Raw genomic sequence first — 17,145 nt, 5'->3', positions numbered from 1 at the left:
TTTATCATAAGTGAAAATAATAAAAGAGTTATTGTTTTACCTCATGATGTCTAATTTTCTTAGCCATGTGTTCCAGAAAGAGCCTATCTAACTCTTACCTCTATTTCAAGTAAAATGTTTTCCAACCACTGATAAATTATTCCACTAATGCCCATTTTCCTTAGTTTAATCAATAATCCTTCTTTGTAGATAATTTCATAGGCCTTTTCTATATATAGCAAAACAGCAAAAAACACCATTGAGGTATAGCTTTCTCCATAATTTTACACAAGTGGAAAGTTAAGGCAATTAGTGTGTAATTTCCAGGATTTGTACACTCTTCTTGGGTTTTGGTATTGGTGTCACTGTTACCTCTTTCTAACTGTTAAGTAATTTTCCACATTTCCACACTTTATTATAGAAGTCTAATGAAATCACATTTTAATACTCACAAACTTGAATTATCATTACATAACACATTTGATCACTTTTTGGAGTGGACATTTTGATTTTCTTCAGGTCACATCTTAACTCAACTATTGAAGAATACACAATAATAACATCGTTGCCTTCTCTATTAATTGTCTACTGTTTTTCTTATGGGTTTGCTGCTCTACTCTTCCTCACTAATATTACTTAAACTATGCATTTTGATAGACGTTTGTGCCAAAATTATAGTTTTTTCATCATTGGTTACCTCCATTGTTCCATTATTATTTAAAAAAAGGTAACCAAAATTTCTTCTTTTACCACTCATTCGTTTGATCATCTTCCAGACTTTCCCAAGTTCTGTTTGCCTTCCTATACAGTTACAAAACTCTCTTGAGTGTTTTCTTTTTGTATGCCTAAATAAGTTATAACAATTTAACTATAGCTTGCATCTTCTGGTAGTCAACAATATTCTGAAACTCCAGATTCCTTTTTAAAATTTTGAAAGATTATTAGAACATTGCATTTAATGAGTTAACATCACAGCTCCTGTTAATTTCCTTTTTTTTTTGTTCACCTACTATTCCATATTTCCCCCAGTGAACTCTACTCTACCAGTACCATATTCTTGCTTGTTCAAGCCAACTTCAATTATTGGAAAGCCATCACTGTGAGAACAGAGCCTTGCTAACATAAGATCATTGGCTGTCTCTGTACCGGTTCTGATGTTTGATCTTGTTCCGTCTCCATTATTAATACATACAAGACTTTTAGACTCCATCAATTCCTCAATAACTAACCCATTCCCATTAGTCTAGTCATCCCACTAAGTATTATGGCCATTAAAATACCCATACAACATCACTCTTCCACCTAAATACAATATCACCTCCTCCAATAAACCAAGAGATAATTTCTTACAAGGATTGTAATAATCCTCCTTTCCCTTTCCTTTGTCCATATTTACAGCATTATATACTCAAGTGCTGCTTTAGCTCTTCTTTCAGGAATGACACTGTCTGGAAGAAAGATTTATATCTATCAGGAGTGCCAGCCTTCATCCAATCCAGTGCTCTGGCCATGCACTTGTTCTGCCACAGAACAACATAGAATGAAACAGACCAGCTTTATAATTTATATTTATTTATTGAAGCAAAATATTTTTGCATTATTCTAAGAGAAACCACCTATATTGTCAGTAGACTAATCAAATATCTAAAGTTTGTCATCATTATAAAGTAGTCTGAATTTGAATATTTGCCTCATAATTACGAATATAAGTAAAAGTGATCTATATTGGTGAACTATTTGGAGTTAAAACAATCCTAAAATTAATGAAAACATCAAAGACAAAGCTAAACCTCTGTTCTCATACCAAGAGCCATTACCGGGCCACCTGGGTGAAATCCAGGAATCCTACGAGCTAGACCAAATGGGACTAGTTAAACCCCATTCCCATTAGTGTTGTCATGCCATTATGCATTATGAGCATTAAAATCCCCACTCCATATCACTCTTCCACCTAAATATAATAGTACCTCCTCCAATACACTAAGAGATAATTTCTTACAAGGATTATAATAATGTATCACCTAAATCTTCCCTTCCTTTGTTCATATTTCAAGCATTATATACTGAAGTGGTTTTCCTTCATCTAAAAGTCTATATTGCAATTGTGGCTGAATTGCGGTAAGTGCTTGTGGCTGAATAGTCACAGAGTAAACATAAAAGTCCTCATAAGTCAAAAATCAAACTAAACAGAACCATAACTGTGACATTATGTAGCCGTGTTTCGTGAAAGAATATAATTTCAGGTCGACCATTTGCTATCAAACGTCTAGTATTCCACTGTAGCAATATATTGCTGATGTGTCACATGTACCTACCTGTTTGCCATCTGCCTCAAGTTTTTTTGATCTGATCCCAAGAAATATTACTCATTCTTAAAAAGATGTTTTATCTTATTCTTTTCAGTTTTATGTTTAACTTGATCAGTGCAATTGATGGCAGTTCGCATAAAAAAAATCAGTTTGTCAAACTGTATGGGGCGGCTACTACTCCTACCATGCTTCTTTAGATCTCTTCTCACAGCTGGAATTCTACCTTCAAAATTCTTTAGTTGCTCCTGTACCTTCTTTACTCCAGCATAGCTCAATTTATTTGTTGTCTTCACGTTTTGAACCTCGACTGCGCTGAACTCACAGCCTCCCTATGTTGCCCTGTGTTGCCCACCACAATTACAGCATTTATCTTGAACATCATCTCCACATTCCTGTATCTGTGTTTGCTCTTACACACTGCAGCAATTTGACCATACCTCTTCATACTTGTAGCACCAAAGGGGAGGAGGAACATATAAACATAGAAAATCCTATCTTCACTCTATCAGGAACTGCTGGAGCACAAAATTGCAGAAGTACTTAGAGGCTGTCAACACTTACATTGTTTATCGTTTTAATTCCGCTAACTTCTACATTGTGAATTTTATTGTTTCTAGATCCCCATTAAGTGGAATGGCATATAGCTGCCTCCTCGAGATACACCTTGTTTTCCCCTAAAGGCTCTTACACACTCCACGAGAAACAAGGAATTTGTTCTTGCCCCTACAGCTGTGCGAACCAAATGACGCCATTTTGTTCACGCAGACCTGCTTTGGGAGTTCTTGCTGCTTGTCCTCGTCACATCATCTAGGCAGAACTTTTTTTTCTCGCAGGATGTCTGACAACTGTTGTGTGATTGTTCAGGTTTGGATGGACATGGTTAAGTTGGAAAAGCGGAATTGTCATGACCGCTAGTCTCTCTTGCGCAGAGATCAGCATGCTGTATGGGTGCATGTTGGTTCTTTGGTGGTGTATCTTATGCTTTTGTCAAACTAGGACAATGTATTCACCCTGTACCGCTCTGGTGGTATTGACCGGTCAAACATCTTACCTGTATCACTTGTTTACCACCAGCAGGGAATCTTCTTCCTCTTCCACTTCAAATATTTTGTTCTCCTCCTCCTCCTCTTTTTTCATTGATTCTAAAACTGCCCTGTCTGCCATTGGGCTGTTGTGTTGTCTGTCTAAAGACCACAATCTTGTGTGACATATGCTACTTTGGGCAGGGCTTTCAAGGAGTTTGGCCGTTGAGTTTCTCGTGAAGTATAAACAGTCAGAACAAAAATGTATGTTGTTCTTGTTCTTACCACCTTGAGAACAACAATTCATTTCTCAGTTCTCACAGAGTATGTAATGGGCTTAGAGACTCTTTTACCTTCCAACCTTGCAAATATTTTAAACAATCATAGCTTTATGTTTAATTCCTCTGATTTGTGGAGTATTAGTAAACTGCCTCCTATCCATTTCTATATTTCCTCTTGTTGATCATGGGATATTGGTATTGTCCAAAGAATAATGTACTTATCTTCCTTTTAGATTTTTTTTATTCTCTTGACTTCGTCTTTCATTGTTCCCTTCATCAGAGCTATTTTCCTCCAGATTTATTTTATTACTTACGTTCACTGAACCGCCACCCGTCTGACTACCATTGCCTTTCTCTGCTTCTTCGGCTTCTAGCTACCAGCGTCTAGCTATCCCTATCCATATCATTATCTTTATCATCATCTTGAGCCAATATCCTGATCCAATAACAAACTGATTTAAGCCAACTGCAAAGTGTCCTTCAAGCTGTTATTCAATCATAAATTCTAAAATCCCTTGTCCCTGCTCTTCCAGTCAATTTGTACTTCTCCTCTATTACTTTCCAGTTCGACATTTGGTGTTAAACAGTTAATTAGCTGCCAGCTGCTTTAGCTCTTCTTTCAGGAAAGATACTGTCCTGAAGAAACATTTATGTCAATCAGGAGAGCCAGCCTTCATCAAATCCAGTGCCCTTGCCACTGCACTTCTTCCACATAGGAATATAAAATTAAACAGACCAGCTTTATAATTTAGATTTATTTGTTGAAGCAAAATCAGTGAGAGAAACTGCTCAATCAATATTAAATTAAACGTGTAAAGTTTACCATTAGTCTGAATTTGAACATCGGTCTCATAAGTACGAACGTAAGTAAACGCGATGTATAGTAGTGAAGTATTTAGTATGAACAATCCGAAAAACGCCAAAAAAGAAAAAAAAAAAAAAAAAATGTGTTCCCATACCGGGAGTCGAACCCGGGCCGCCTGGGTGAAAACCAGGAATCCTAACCGCTAGACCATATGGGACCGGCTAAACAGCAACTTTGAACAAGCCGTTTTAGCTGTAGACACAATACCATACATGGGCGTAGTCTGCGTGTTTGTTTTTTATGTGTTGTTTTGACATTGACAGATGTAAGTCGTTGCTTGTACATAATGTTAACGACGCGGCTCATACCATGCTAACAGTTGTAAGCTTTATGTGTATCGAGTTGACTTAGCTTTAAAAAGAAGTACATTTCATGTTTCCAAACGTCTGAGTTGAAACGTTCTCAAAGCTTACTAGAGTGGCGTTGCTTGTTTTTATTTTTTATTTTGCTGGTACGCAGACTATTGTTCCCCAGATTAACTTAATCACAAACTCAGTCGTCTTTCTTCGGGCGTAGCCCCATAGCAAATCACGTGGCATATGATGCCCCTCCGTTTCGGGCTCATATTGGTAACTGACGTAGGCCGTTTCCAGTCCCCCAGTAGCTCGCCGTGATCGTATAGTGGTTAGTACTCTGCGTTGTGGCCGCAGCAACCCCGGTTCGAATCCGGGTCACGGCAGGGTTAAATCCCTGGCACGGCTTGGGTGGAATTTTTTGCCCTTTTGTTTCAGTTTTTATTTTACGTTAACGTGAATGTATAGCTTATTAAATATAATATAGCCGCACAGAGAATGTTACAGGCATAGATATTTCTTACATTGTATATTTTGTGTTTGTCTACTGCATGTTAAACGTTTTGAAAATAAAGCTAACCATAAATATATTAAGGTTACTAGTACATATGATTCATTTATTAGGAATTCAATGTTTTAGTCTTACAGTTAGTGAAAACCCAGTAGCTCTTGAGTCTGTCTACTTGTTTCAGAAAGAGGAGTGTATTGGGCAAAGAGTGGCTTCTGTTCATTGGTTGTTTTCATGAGCAAAGTCTATGTTCCGAGACGAGGAGCCAATCATCTGAGCCGTCAGATTCACTGCGGCATTTTACGCACGCGAGCTCAGTGATTACAGGGTTTTCATTGGTGTTTGTAATCATAAGTAACCGCCCCCACCCCCGCCCCCCCGACTGTGCAAATTTCCGTATTTGAGTTAGGTCTGCACAGTTACACGTGAAACAGTTGAGAATCTGCAATCAGCTTGATAATAATTTTTATTTTTCCCAGTCCAAAGAAGTTGTCACAAAAACAGTGTGGCAACATTAACATCATCTCTGGTGAGTTGAGCACACATTGATTTCTGCTCTTGTTTTCTTGTTTGGACTCTTGAACTCTCACTGACTGAAAGTTCTGAGAGGTGGAGTAACTACTCACTAAGAGTAACATGTGCATTTAATTTTAAATATGTACCTTAATATCGCATCCGTGTTAATTAAAGAGTATATTGTCCGGTCTTTTAACAGACAATGGATGCCTCCTCCGCAAAAAAAGCTCTTCATCCTTTCTGGCCCCGGGACCTGGTGATTCCCTCCTATGTGGCCAATGATCGGTCCATGTCAGAGATTTTGGTGTTTCTGTTTTCTGTCTCTGGGGTGTTTCTGCTTGTGACCTGGCTGATCACTGGGATCAACGGCAAGCTGGGAACGTGGAGGCGTTTGGCTATCTGCTGGTTTGCAGTTTGTGGATTCATCCATAGCGTTATTGAGGGCTGGTTTTCTCTTTATTATGCCATTCTACCAGGGGATCAGAGCTTCCTGTCCCAACTGTGTAAGTACCACTAAAAAAAAACAAAACAAAAAAAAAAAACAACCTGTCAGACATGTATCTTTTTTTTTTACTTTTAAAGTGTGTTTTTCCTCTTTCAGGGAAAGAGTACTCCAAAGGAGACAGTAGATATATTATGTGAGTTACAATCATTTAAAAAACAATGATTTAAAAAAAATACAAAACAAATGAAATATGAGACTGACCTTGTTTTCTATCTAGAGCTGATAACTTTACTGTTTGTATGGAGACCGTGACGGCTTTATTATGGGGTCCGTTCAGTTTTTGGGCTGTTTACTCCTTTTTAACAGCCAAGTCCTACAGATTTGTTCTGCAGCTCACCATTTCACTTGGTAATAAGCTCTAAATACTATGTAAAACAAAGTTAACATGATGCACTAGTTCTACATATGTATATTTTGTGTATAAATATGTGTTCTGTCCTCAGGGCAGCTTTATGGAGCGGTGCTGTACTTCTTCACGGAGCACAGAGACGGCTACGCCCACAGCGAGTTCGGGCACCCAATCTATTTCTGGTTCTACTTTGTCTTCATGAATTTCCTGTGGATCATCATCCCTCTGCTGCTTATTGTGGATGCATGGAGGCAGTTATCCACAGCCCAAACATATGCAGACACCTCTGAGAGACTAAAGACTAAAAGGAAGTAATCATCAGACAGACACAGCTATCTGTATTCCCTTAGTTCATGTTGAAATATTAGGTTGATTGCCCAGTGATTGTTGCAATTGTCTTTTTATCAGAATCAGATCAGAATCAGATCAGAATCAGATATACTTTAATAATCCCAGAGAGGAAATTACTGTATATCTTGCTGGGACAATAAAATAGATAACGTGTTATTTTATATTATTGTTTTTTCATAATCTTCAGTTTGTGATTAGACTGTATACTATCTTCAGATTTACAGGAGGAATCTTTTTTAAATGGCTTAGCCAATTAAAAGTACAGTTTGAAGGTATAGCACTGTACTATTAAACAGTGGCCAGAAATGCAGTGGTGGCTTCTTTTTTTTCCACCAACTTTATTGTTTAAGTGTTAGTAGATCTCTTTGTGACATATTTCCATATTCTGGATAACCGCTTCTGGGGCAAAAGTTTGGTCCTTGAAGATTGTTGCATGTCAAGATTTAATCCTGAACAATATCAAAGTGTCCTTGATGTTTCTCTTGGCAAGGAATTCACTTCAATTTTATTTATATAGCGTCAATTCACAACGCATTCCATCTAAAGGCAATTTACAAAGACAAATTCAACCAAATCATGCAGACTGATTGGTTAAAAAGTTTCCTTTTTTGACTAATTTCTGACCTCTTTTCCTTCTTTTCTCCTAAGGGAGAGAGTGGAATCCAGAGGGAATATTATGGAAACCAGAGGTACAGGGATAAAATCAAGAGTGTTAATAGTCTTGTAAACTAAACACGTTTTATCGCAGCTTACTGGCCTTGGCCTTGAAAAATACCTCAGACGTTCCAAGGGAAAAGTTCGACTATAGCGGCCGCTACAGTCGATTTTTTCTGATCGGAAGACAGAATTTCCAAGTTCCTACTGCAAATGGAATGCAAACCAATTGTTTGATTCAAAATGGCAGCTCCTTGCATCAGCAACATAAGCTGTGATAAAACATGTTTAGTTTACAAGACACAGTTGTAAGAGTGTGTTAAAAACCCAACAAATTAAAACTGGTGTTTGCAACTGGAAAGTACTTCCTCAAAGGACATTTATAAGAGGCACTACAAACAAAACAATAGCTTTCCTGGCCATCGCCATATTGGAATCCTTCCCTTTTTTTCTTTTTTTTTTTTTTTTTGGAATCCCGACTCTCCGACTGTGCTAACTGTAACCTGTTTACCCTAATCTCAGCGCATATTTTGATTTCTGAGGCTAATGGAATGCAACATGACTACTCCACTTGAGAAGAGGATGGCTAAAAGAAAACAAGGATAAACCTTATATTATGAAATAACATATAATAAAAGAATATATCAGTCAGTATTATAATTATGTACAGATATATACAGATGCATCAAAACACCGCTAATGGGATAGGAATAAAAAAATTGGACTGCAATTTAAATATTAAAGTAGGGAAAGGGATTAACAGTGGATTATCAGTATCACTTTATTGTGTCCCCTTAGTGAAATTCTCCTTAGAGCAAGGTGGGACAATAAAAGATAGACAATACCCACATGCACAGAAACAATTATCTGTTTATACAGGTGTAATGCTTGCAATATCGTTGAAATCAAAAATTTGTTCAGATTCTTCATTGGTCACTTTGCAGAACAACCAGTCAAATAGTAGACAAGATATATTAATTTTGATACAACAAACTGTAGAATAAAAATGATGGGGCTTACCATAAATATTATATGGGTTACAGCACACCGTGGACTTAAGGGGAATAAAATGGCAGACAGGATGGCTAAGGAAAGTGTCAAACGGGTATTGGTTGACATAAATATTATGTTTAGTATATAAATGAAGGGTATAATAAAACAAAAACTTAAAGTGATGTGGAAAAAGTTATGGGAGGAAGAAAACAAAGGATGGCGGTTTTATAAGATCCAAAGGAAAACTGGAGAAATGAGAAGAATGGAAAGAAACAGGAGAAAAGAGACAATTATATCACTACTGGACTGAATAGAAAATTATTTACAATAGGGAAACATCAGACAGAGAAATGTGATCGTGGATGAGACAACAGAACTTGTTTTGTTTTGCATTGTAGGAATTACAGTGTATAACAGGATGTAGTAGTTTTGTTATTGTTTCGTTATGCACTTCATACCTCTAACCAGTGGGTGGCGGTAATGATACCTGACGTTGTTTGCCAAGCGCCATAAAAAAATCGAAGAAGAAGAAGGCGAAGAAGAAAACAGCAAAAGAAGAAAGAAGAAGGATGGCTACTAAAAAAGGGAATTGCTATGTCCGAGGATGCTCTAAAACAGAAGGAAGTTTCCACTTACTCCCGAAGGATGAGAAAACAACAGAAGAGTGGCTAAAGTTTATTTATGGGGAAGTGCCGCGCATGTTTAACCCAAATTTGAGACTATGTTCAGCACACTTTACCGAAGACTGCTTCCTGAACATGGGCGAATTCAAGTCAGGCTTTTCCAACAAACTGATTTTGAGAAAAAGCTCTGTACCAACACTGAAGGGGGCGACCACAAAATCGCCATTGCCCGTAAGTTTCTTTGTCAAAATGCTGCCTGAAGAGCCCGTAATGCTAACATATGATGATGGCCTCATGCCCTCAAAGGCTCTATTGTGAATATGTTTTCAAAGATAAAACCTTTCTTTGTGTCTGACAAGGTTTACCTGTTGAATCTGATGTGCGCAAACAACCACATTAATGCCTGTTTTTTTCCCCCCAGAAGCTCACATTAATTTAAACCTTAAGGCAGTTGTGTTTGTAATAAAAAAAATCAGGTTGACTTATTGAGTGAATGAATAGTTTTGTGCAATGCCCCTTTCATTTTTTTATTTGTGTATTTATAAAAAAATCATCTATAATTTCCTTTCTACTTCACAATTGTATACCATGGAGCTAAGGTTTCATGTCCATGTATGGTAATATCTAGTTAGTGACATATCTGAAGTTTTATACCATTTCTTTAGCTATAAAAATGCACCACAAACCATTTTATTTACAAAAATGCCAAACTGGTTAAGCATGGGCTTTCCATCTCTTTTCATTCCTTCTAAGACAAACATAAGCTTTCTGTAAGAAGTAAAGAAAGGAAAATATACATTCAGGCTATTTGGACTATTTTTGAGTTATTTCCACTGGTTATGAATACTTTTGGAAGCCTCTGTATCTTTTGGCTTTTGTCGTAATCGGGTTCTTACACGAGCTACCGAAATGGCACGCTAACATTTTGTACTTGCCTTTCCAGAAACCATCAAAGCCACAATTTTGCAACGTTCATTGTCAGACTGAGTCGAAGTGCTCCTCTCGAGGGACGCAGCTTGGCGCGAAAACTCTGGCTCCCAAAGTAAGGAGTCAAGGTTCGTACTGCATTTTTGGTCCAACGTGTATAATATTTATAACACTACAAATGTGTCCGTCCATAAATGTAAATGCTGAAAGTGGGTAATGAATGTATACCAAGACTAAGTAAATGCCCAAGTAAACAATAGATTTTTATTGTTTTGTATGTTTTATTGGGCAAGAATGCTAGACCCTAATCATCACTTTTCAATGCAAAGAAAGCACACGTTAGAATAGCAGGGCAGTGTTTCCCATGGGTTGAGAATTTACTTGTGGTGATGTAGAGTTGGTTTGTGCGGTACAGTGTAGCCTGGTGCCAGTCTCTGAATCACAAACATTCCCCATACTGGATATCTTGCAAATCAGTTTATTATTTATACTGACTATTGTGTAATTATAATTTTACATATCTGACTATGTCACAAATACCGGAACTCATATCTTGCGTCTGCCTAGGCTAGGCTATACGCGCACATACTCGGGCGTGGCCACAGCGACATTGGCAGGCATGATCCATTACACCCCCCCCCCCCCCCCCCCTCCATCCGGTCTGGAAGATGTTATTTAGGTTGTGTTTCTTTTACCTCTGTGGCCAACTTTCTGTTATTCCTCTGTCGTTTGTCAGTCAGACAATTCAGCCAATCAAACCAACCAGAAAAGCACATGCTAGCTAACTACTGAGGGAGGGCAGGTCACTACATTTGTAGCCTACTTGGAGAGGACTGTGGTCACCATTGCTTGTGTGGCATGGGTATTCAGGCTTATTTCCAAACAAATTCAAGAAGTGACAATTGAGCAAACGAGTGATCGGCGGCAATCATTCCTATTGGGAATGTCAGCACTGAAATCAACACTGGATGCATGTGTGTACGCGGAGTTATACTGGTTCACTCTGCCAGTGCGAGCGGGTCTCTGTGTAACTTGTGTTTACAGTGGCTTTTTCTTAGAGCCCTAACAAACAAATTCATGTTCAGAAATGAGCACAAAAATTGGCAACCTGTGACTCACAGTATTTACAAGCGACTTAAAAAAAACAACATGCACAGAGTCACTTATAATAAGCAGACTTGGCAACAGTGGTGAGTAGGGCTGCTCGATTATAGCAAAAAAGTATAATCACGATTATTTTGATTCAAATTGAGATCTCGATTATTTAACAAGATTATTCGTCAACATCGATAACGCGAGTTTGTTGAACATATAATGGTTGTTAAACAATGTTTTCCTTAGGACAAATATTTCTGAAAATTTTAGACAAAATAAAGACAAATAGAGTCGTTGGGAGTGACCAACGACATTGACTAATGGCTTTCATTGCCACCGTGGTGAAGACCCATTAATCGGCCAGCCCTAGTGGTGAGGTCAGATGGTCTATAAAGCCTACGGGGGAAATTCTATCTTCCTGAACGGGTCTATGTGTCTATCAGTCTATGTGTGGGAAACACTGCAGGGCAATTAACATGTTTATTGTTGCTTGGCAGCACCTGTGTCCAACTGGACCAACAACAGAACTTATCGATGCTGTATCCTCCTATTTGATTTCTTGCTTGTGTTGTTTTCTCAGATGTAAGTTGCGTTGGAAAAAAAGGGTCTGCTAAATGACAGTTGTGATAATAAAGCATCAAACTCCAAAAATAACCAACGATTGGGCCCGTCATCTTTGTTTGTTATTCATTATTGTAGGCACACAGACATCAGACGACTTGGCCAGTGCAGAGATTGTCGCGTCAACGGCTCTGGGTGGCGGTCAGCCATTTGCATCTACGACTGCCAGGAAAGGGCCGACTAAACAACCTGGTTTTAAGAGAGAGGAAGACTTTGATGAGACTACCACAGAAGCCACTGAGCCAGCCAGTCAACCAGTCACAACTGCAACAGAGTCGTCCCGGCACTCGTCAGTACATAACAACCCCATTGTGAATCTCATCATAGCTACACATTAAGATCGGTTGCTTAAATGTCTCGTGCTTTTAATACCCCAGTGACGCGTCTGGCTCCGCCCACGAAGACCTCAAGTTCATCGTGTTTGAAAAGTGCCTGCTCGAACTCTTCAAGCACTGTCCCGTGTGCGCACGCGTGTGTGACGTGATGCCACAGCGGCGGGGAACGCTCTTTGCTGTGCGACAACGCTGTCCACACTGTCAGTACTTCAGGCAATGGAGAAGTCAACCATGCTCAGGCAGCATCCCCCTTGGAAACCTGCAGCTGGCTGCTTCCATTTATTTCACTGGTTCTTCTTATACTCAGCTCCAGAAGGTATTTGAAATTATGATAGGTAACATATGAGTAATGTAATATTGCAATGCCTCGATTATATCAATCTTTTTGTTATCAGTCTGTTGTGTCTGTCTGTTATATGTGTAGTGTATTACGTCTATAAATGCTTAGAAACTATGAATTGGCAACGGACACTTTTTTTTCTTTCAAATTGCAGGTATTCAGGGCAATGAAAATCGCTACTTTTGGGTATCGCACGTTTAGGAGGTATGCCAGGACTTACTTGGAGCCTGCTGTAATCTGTAAGTGGAAGAAGGAGCAAGATGAGGTGCTAGAATTTCTAAGCCCCAATAAAGTCATGCTTGGTGGCGATATGAGGGCAGAATCACCAGGTAAGAATGCCTCCTTGTCTATAGCAGCTGGTTTCTGTATTACAAAATGTATAATCAGCAGTTATATAATAATGAGTCGCATTAGATATTATTTTGATATAATTTTTACAGCTTTTTGGTTTGTCATTTAAATGTATGTCTAGTACATTCAAAACCAAATACGCACCATTTCTGACATTACACTTTACAGGAGAGTTTGAAATCAGTTTTTAATTGCTCCTGGATTTTATTGTCTGCACAGGTCATTCAGCAAAATATGGCAGCTATACCCTGATGAACTTGGAGAGCAACAAAGTCATTGACATACAACTTGTTAAGGTGAGTGTAAAATAGTATTATACTGTAATGAGGCATGTACAATGTTCTTTTTTGTGTGTTTGCATCTAAACATGGATCTTCTATCGTCTGTCTTGATGCAATTCACATTTAGAGTAATGAGGTTGGAGGGAGCAACAACATGGAGAAGGAGGGTCTTAAACGGTGCCTTGACCTTCTGCGACGCAAAGATGTTGAAGTGGACTACATAGTCACAGACAGACATCCACAAGTGCAGAAGTTTCTGAGAGAGCAGAAGATTCAACATTTCTACGATGCGTGGCACGTGGAAAAAGGTATAAAATAAAAGTGCACTTAAAAGGGAACTTTCAAATCGACATTTAATTTGTAGAATAAGGTTTGAAGGCAAGGCGAGGCAAATTTATTTATTTAGCACATTTCAGTACAGAGACAACACAAAGTGCTTTACATGATTAAAATATAGTAAAATAAAACAGAATAAAAGAAAGGAATAAAATGCAGAAACAAAATAAAACATGGGAAAATAAAAATTAAAAGCAAACAAGTAAAAACAGTTGGAATACAAAGTAAACTAATTCTATTTCAGTAATACAGTTCAGTTAAAACAGTCTAGGACAATCCTAAACAAATGTGTTTTTAATCTTGATTTAAAGGAACTCAGGCTTTCCGCACTTTTACAGTTTTCTGGAAGTTTGTTCCAGATAATTGGAGCATAGGAACTAAATGCTGCTTCTCCATGTCTGGTTCTGGTTCTAGGTATGCAGAGTAGGCTGGAGCCAGAAGACCTTAATGGTCTGCAGGGTTGATACACTGATAACAAGTCTGTGATGTATTTAGGAGCTAAGCCATTTAGAGATTTATAGCCCAACAGAAGGATTTTAAAGTCTATTCTCTGAGTTACAGGGAGCCAGTGTAAGGACTTTAGAACTGGGGTGATGTGCTCTACTTTCTTAGTCTTGGTGAGAATGTGGGCAGCAGCATTTTGGATCAGCTGCAGTTGTCTGACAGGCAAGACCTTCTTAAAGAAAGCTGTGGGGAGAACATCAAGACAGCAGGAGGAGGAACTTAGCTGCTGAGTGATCTGCTCTAAGCTTTCGTAGTTTATTTGGCTGAATTGAGACATTTTGTCCGAAATAGTTCCAGCTTAATACGGCTTTGGTTCTGGAGTTTATATGGAAGTACAAACTGATCCTTTAATATTTAAGATTTTCTCAGTAAAGAAGTTAGCAAATTCATTGTAGGCCCTGGTGGAGTGGAGTTCGGAAGCCACTGACACAGGAGGATTTGTTAACATGTCGACTGTGGCACATAAGACACGAGCATTAAATAATGTTTTTCTTGATGATCTCAGAAAAGAAAGATTCTCTTGCATTCAGGAATATAGTTTGTACCGGGCTCTTTACCTGGAGAGCCAAATGTTCAAAAGAGTCGAGTTTTCCCAAAAACACCTTTTTACACTTTAGTGAATCATTAAACAATGTTGCTACTCCTCCACCTTTCCTTTGCTGTCTGCTCTCACAAAGGAAATTGCAGTTGGGAGGAGTTGACTCCAACAGAATGGCTGCTTCATTAGATTCATGTAACCATGTTTCTGTTAAAAACATTACATCAAGATTATTATCAATAATGAAGTCATTAATTAAAAGGGATTTTCCTGACAGAGATCTAATGTTTAGTAAACCCAGTTTATATGACTTGGTGGTTGATGTCTCTGTGACAGGTTGCATCTGACAGTTTATGACTTTTAAGTTTTTGTTCTTGTCTGTTATGCTTCTGGTTTTCTTATTTCTGCCACATATTATCACAGATATTCCATAATCTCTGACAAAAGGCCCAAGCTGATGCTGGAAACTGTCATGTCTGATAAACGTGAAGTGTCATGTCATTTAATCATTTAGACATCTTTCATGAATCTAGAGCATGGTCATGTAGTATTAGTGCAAAGCTGTTGTAAACATGTAATTTCCTCAATTATGCACAGATGAGCACATGATAGATTAGTCTTGTACCAGCATCTTGACTATAAAGACTCTTTTTTTTAATTTTTTGCCAGGTCTGACAAAGAAGTTGACTAAGATTGGGAAAGAAAAAGATTGTGAGTTGGTGCAGAAATGGGTACGCAGCATTCGAAACCACATTTACTGGACCGCCACATCGTCGACATCTGGACCAGAGAAGCTTGCAAAATGGCAGTCGCTGGTTAATCACATACAAGACGTCCACACCCACGATCACCCACTTTTCCCACAATGTCTGCACCCAGAACCAGCCTCAGAAAAGAAAAAGAAATGGTTGCAACCTGGTAGGACATCAATGTTGCTGTCCATGAGTGATATTTTTGATTTACAGTGTTCTATAAATTATTAAATAACCACGTTCGAGTGGTCGTGACCTCTTTGGGAACGTATATTTTCTCAGGCTCAAAAGCGCTTTACAAAGTAGAGAAGGTCCTACTAAACAGAAGAGTTTTGAAGGATGTGGAGAAGCTGAGTTCAAATCACAGGACATCTGCTGTAGAGGCCTTCCACAACGTAATTCACCGCTTCGCACCCAAGAATGTGGTTTTTCCCTATACTGGAATGTTATCCAGGTATGTAGTCCTGCATAAGGTGATTGTTAAGCAATTTGACTATAAAAAGTTGTCATTTTCTTTTTTTAATTTCCATCCATTTTCTGACCCGCTTAATCCCTCATCGGGTCATGGGGGTTGCTGGTGCCTATCTCCACTGTGCAGCCCTTTTAATTTAATAATTTTTTTTTTTTTTTATTTGTGACAGATATTTTATCTGATATTTATTTTAACATGATTGAAAAAATAAATTTTTGAGACCTTAGTTATATGATAGTTTATTGTAAAGATGTGAAACATATATTTCATGGTTTTACAATAAACTGTCACATTATAATGTGATAGTTTTGTCCCAATTTCTTTTTATATATGGTTGACAGCTCTCCACTTCCGTACTTTTATAATGGTCTGTTAAACAAATATTCAATGTAATTTGGAACAAATTGATTTCATCACCGTGCTTCTGTCCTGCAGATTGTACCTTGCAGCCATGCATTTCAATGAGAACTCTGATAGGCCACCAAAAAGAACGCCGGAAGGCAGACCTGGGTACAAACTGCTTTTCCCCAAAAACAAGAAAGGTGGGCACACAGTGAAGGTTGGGAAGGAACAAGCGACATACTGTAAGTTGTGTTTATTTGGAAATTAAAATAATTTACAAAATCTATTATTTCTTTAATTTAACCAAAAGTCTTTTGACAGGCTACGCGTTCAGCCTCATGAAAATGCTTTTTGAGGAGGTGCTCCCAGACCCATCACCATACTTTGAAGAAGTGCTGAGGATTCCTATCCCTGCAGACCTCTCGGCGCAGTATGAACAGCCGTTGATGGAGGAAGTTGTTGCCTGACATGTGTCCTGTTTCAGTGAAGGGGGAGGGAGGGGGGGTCTAGAACCTGTATAGTGACCTTCTGCATCAGAAACACGCAGACTGGTCTCTCATCACCCTCACCTTCAGTCTTAAGATGGCCCCAACACCAGCCAACAATGCCTATAGGCCAAGTGTCTGCTGCGTAGGGGTGTGCAAAATAATCGTCATGACGATGCATCGCGATTCTAATTTTCGTGATCTACTGCATCGATTCTTGACGCCAAGTATCGATTATTAATTTAAAAAAATGAATAAAATAAAATTGCATGAATGGTTGGCGAACATCAGCCAAAAACAAGTGGAATACAACTTCATTGGTTTAAAGGACCACTGAGGCCATGTAAATGGCACTGATTATCCTTATTTTGTTATTTTAAGTTTTATAAATCCTAAGCACTTTTTGTCAGTGTGTCCACTCCAATAACAGTAATATTTTTTTTCATTGCAATACCTCCAAAAGTCGTTTCCATAAATGCAGCTATGTATGAATTCAGTTGCTTTCAGTTATGTATCAA

The 17,145-nt window shown here is 38.4% G+C and overlaps 2 protein-coding genes and 2 non-coding genes across 4 annotated transcripts; 3 read left to right on the top strand and 1 right to left on the bottom strand.

Annotated features, from left to right (window-relative positions):
* Positions 1-4,541: 4,541 nt before the first annotated feature.
* trnae-uuc lies at positions 4,542-4,613 on the bottom strand. Its single transcript has one exon. It is a non-coding gene; the product is annotated as a tRNA-Glu (tRNA).
* Positions 4,614-5,063: 450 nt separating this feature from the next.
* On the top strand, positions 5,064-5,135 carry trnah-gug. Its single transcript has one exon. It is a non-coding gene; the product is annotated as a tRNA-His (tRNA).
* A 504-nt stretch (positions 5,136-5,639) lies between these two features.
* Positions 5,640-7,288, top strand: LOC105920925 (EBP cholestenol delta-isomerase). Its single transcript, XM_012856589.3, has 5 exons — positions 5,640-5,786; positions 5,973-6,276; positions 6,375-6,411; positions 6,496-6,626; positions 6,722-7,288. Exons 2-5 carry the CDS (start codon positions 5,976-5,978, stop codon positions 6,940-6,942), a joined length of 690 nt encoding a protein of 229 aa, XP_012712043.2. The 5' UTR covers positions 5,640-5,786; positions 5,973-5,975; the 3' UTR covers positions 6,943-7,288.
* A 1,863-nt stretch (positions 7,289-9,151) lies between these two features.
* LOC105920934 lies at positions 9,152-16,851 on the top strand. The gene is made up of 11 exons (XM_012856600.3): positions 9,152-9,479; positions 10,192-10,303; positions 11,970-12,180; positions 12,269-12,542; positions 12,721-12,895; positions 13,137-13,213; positions 13,326-13,506; positions 15,246-15,494; positions 15,611-15,782; positions 16,236-16,384; positions 16,464-16,851. Exons 1-11 carry the CDS (start codon positions 9,195-9,197, stop codon positions 16,607-16,609), a joined length of 2,031 nt encoding a protein of 676 aa, XP_012712054.2. The 5' UTR covers positions 9,152-9,194; the 3' UTR covers positions 16,610-16,851.
* The last annotated feature ends 294 nt before the right edge of the window (positions 16,852-17,145 follow it).

This window comes from Fundulus heteroclitus, chromosome 1 (assembly GCF_011125445.2).
Source record: "Fundulus heteroclitus isolate FHET01 chromosome 1, MU-UCD_Fhet_4.1, whole genome shotgun sequence".
In the NCBI taxonomy this organism is placed as follows: domain Eukaryota; kingdom Metazoa; phylum Chordata; class Actinopteri; order Cyprinodontiformes; family Fundulidae; genus Fundulus; species Fundulus heteroclitus.
This window is presented reverse-complemented; position numbering and strand designations above follow the sequence as displayed.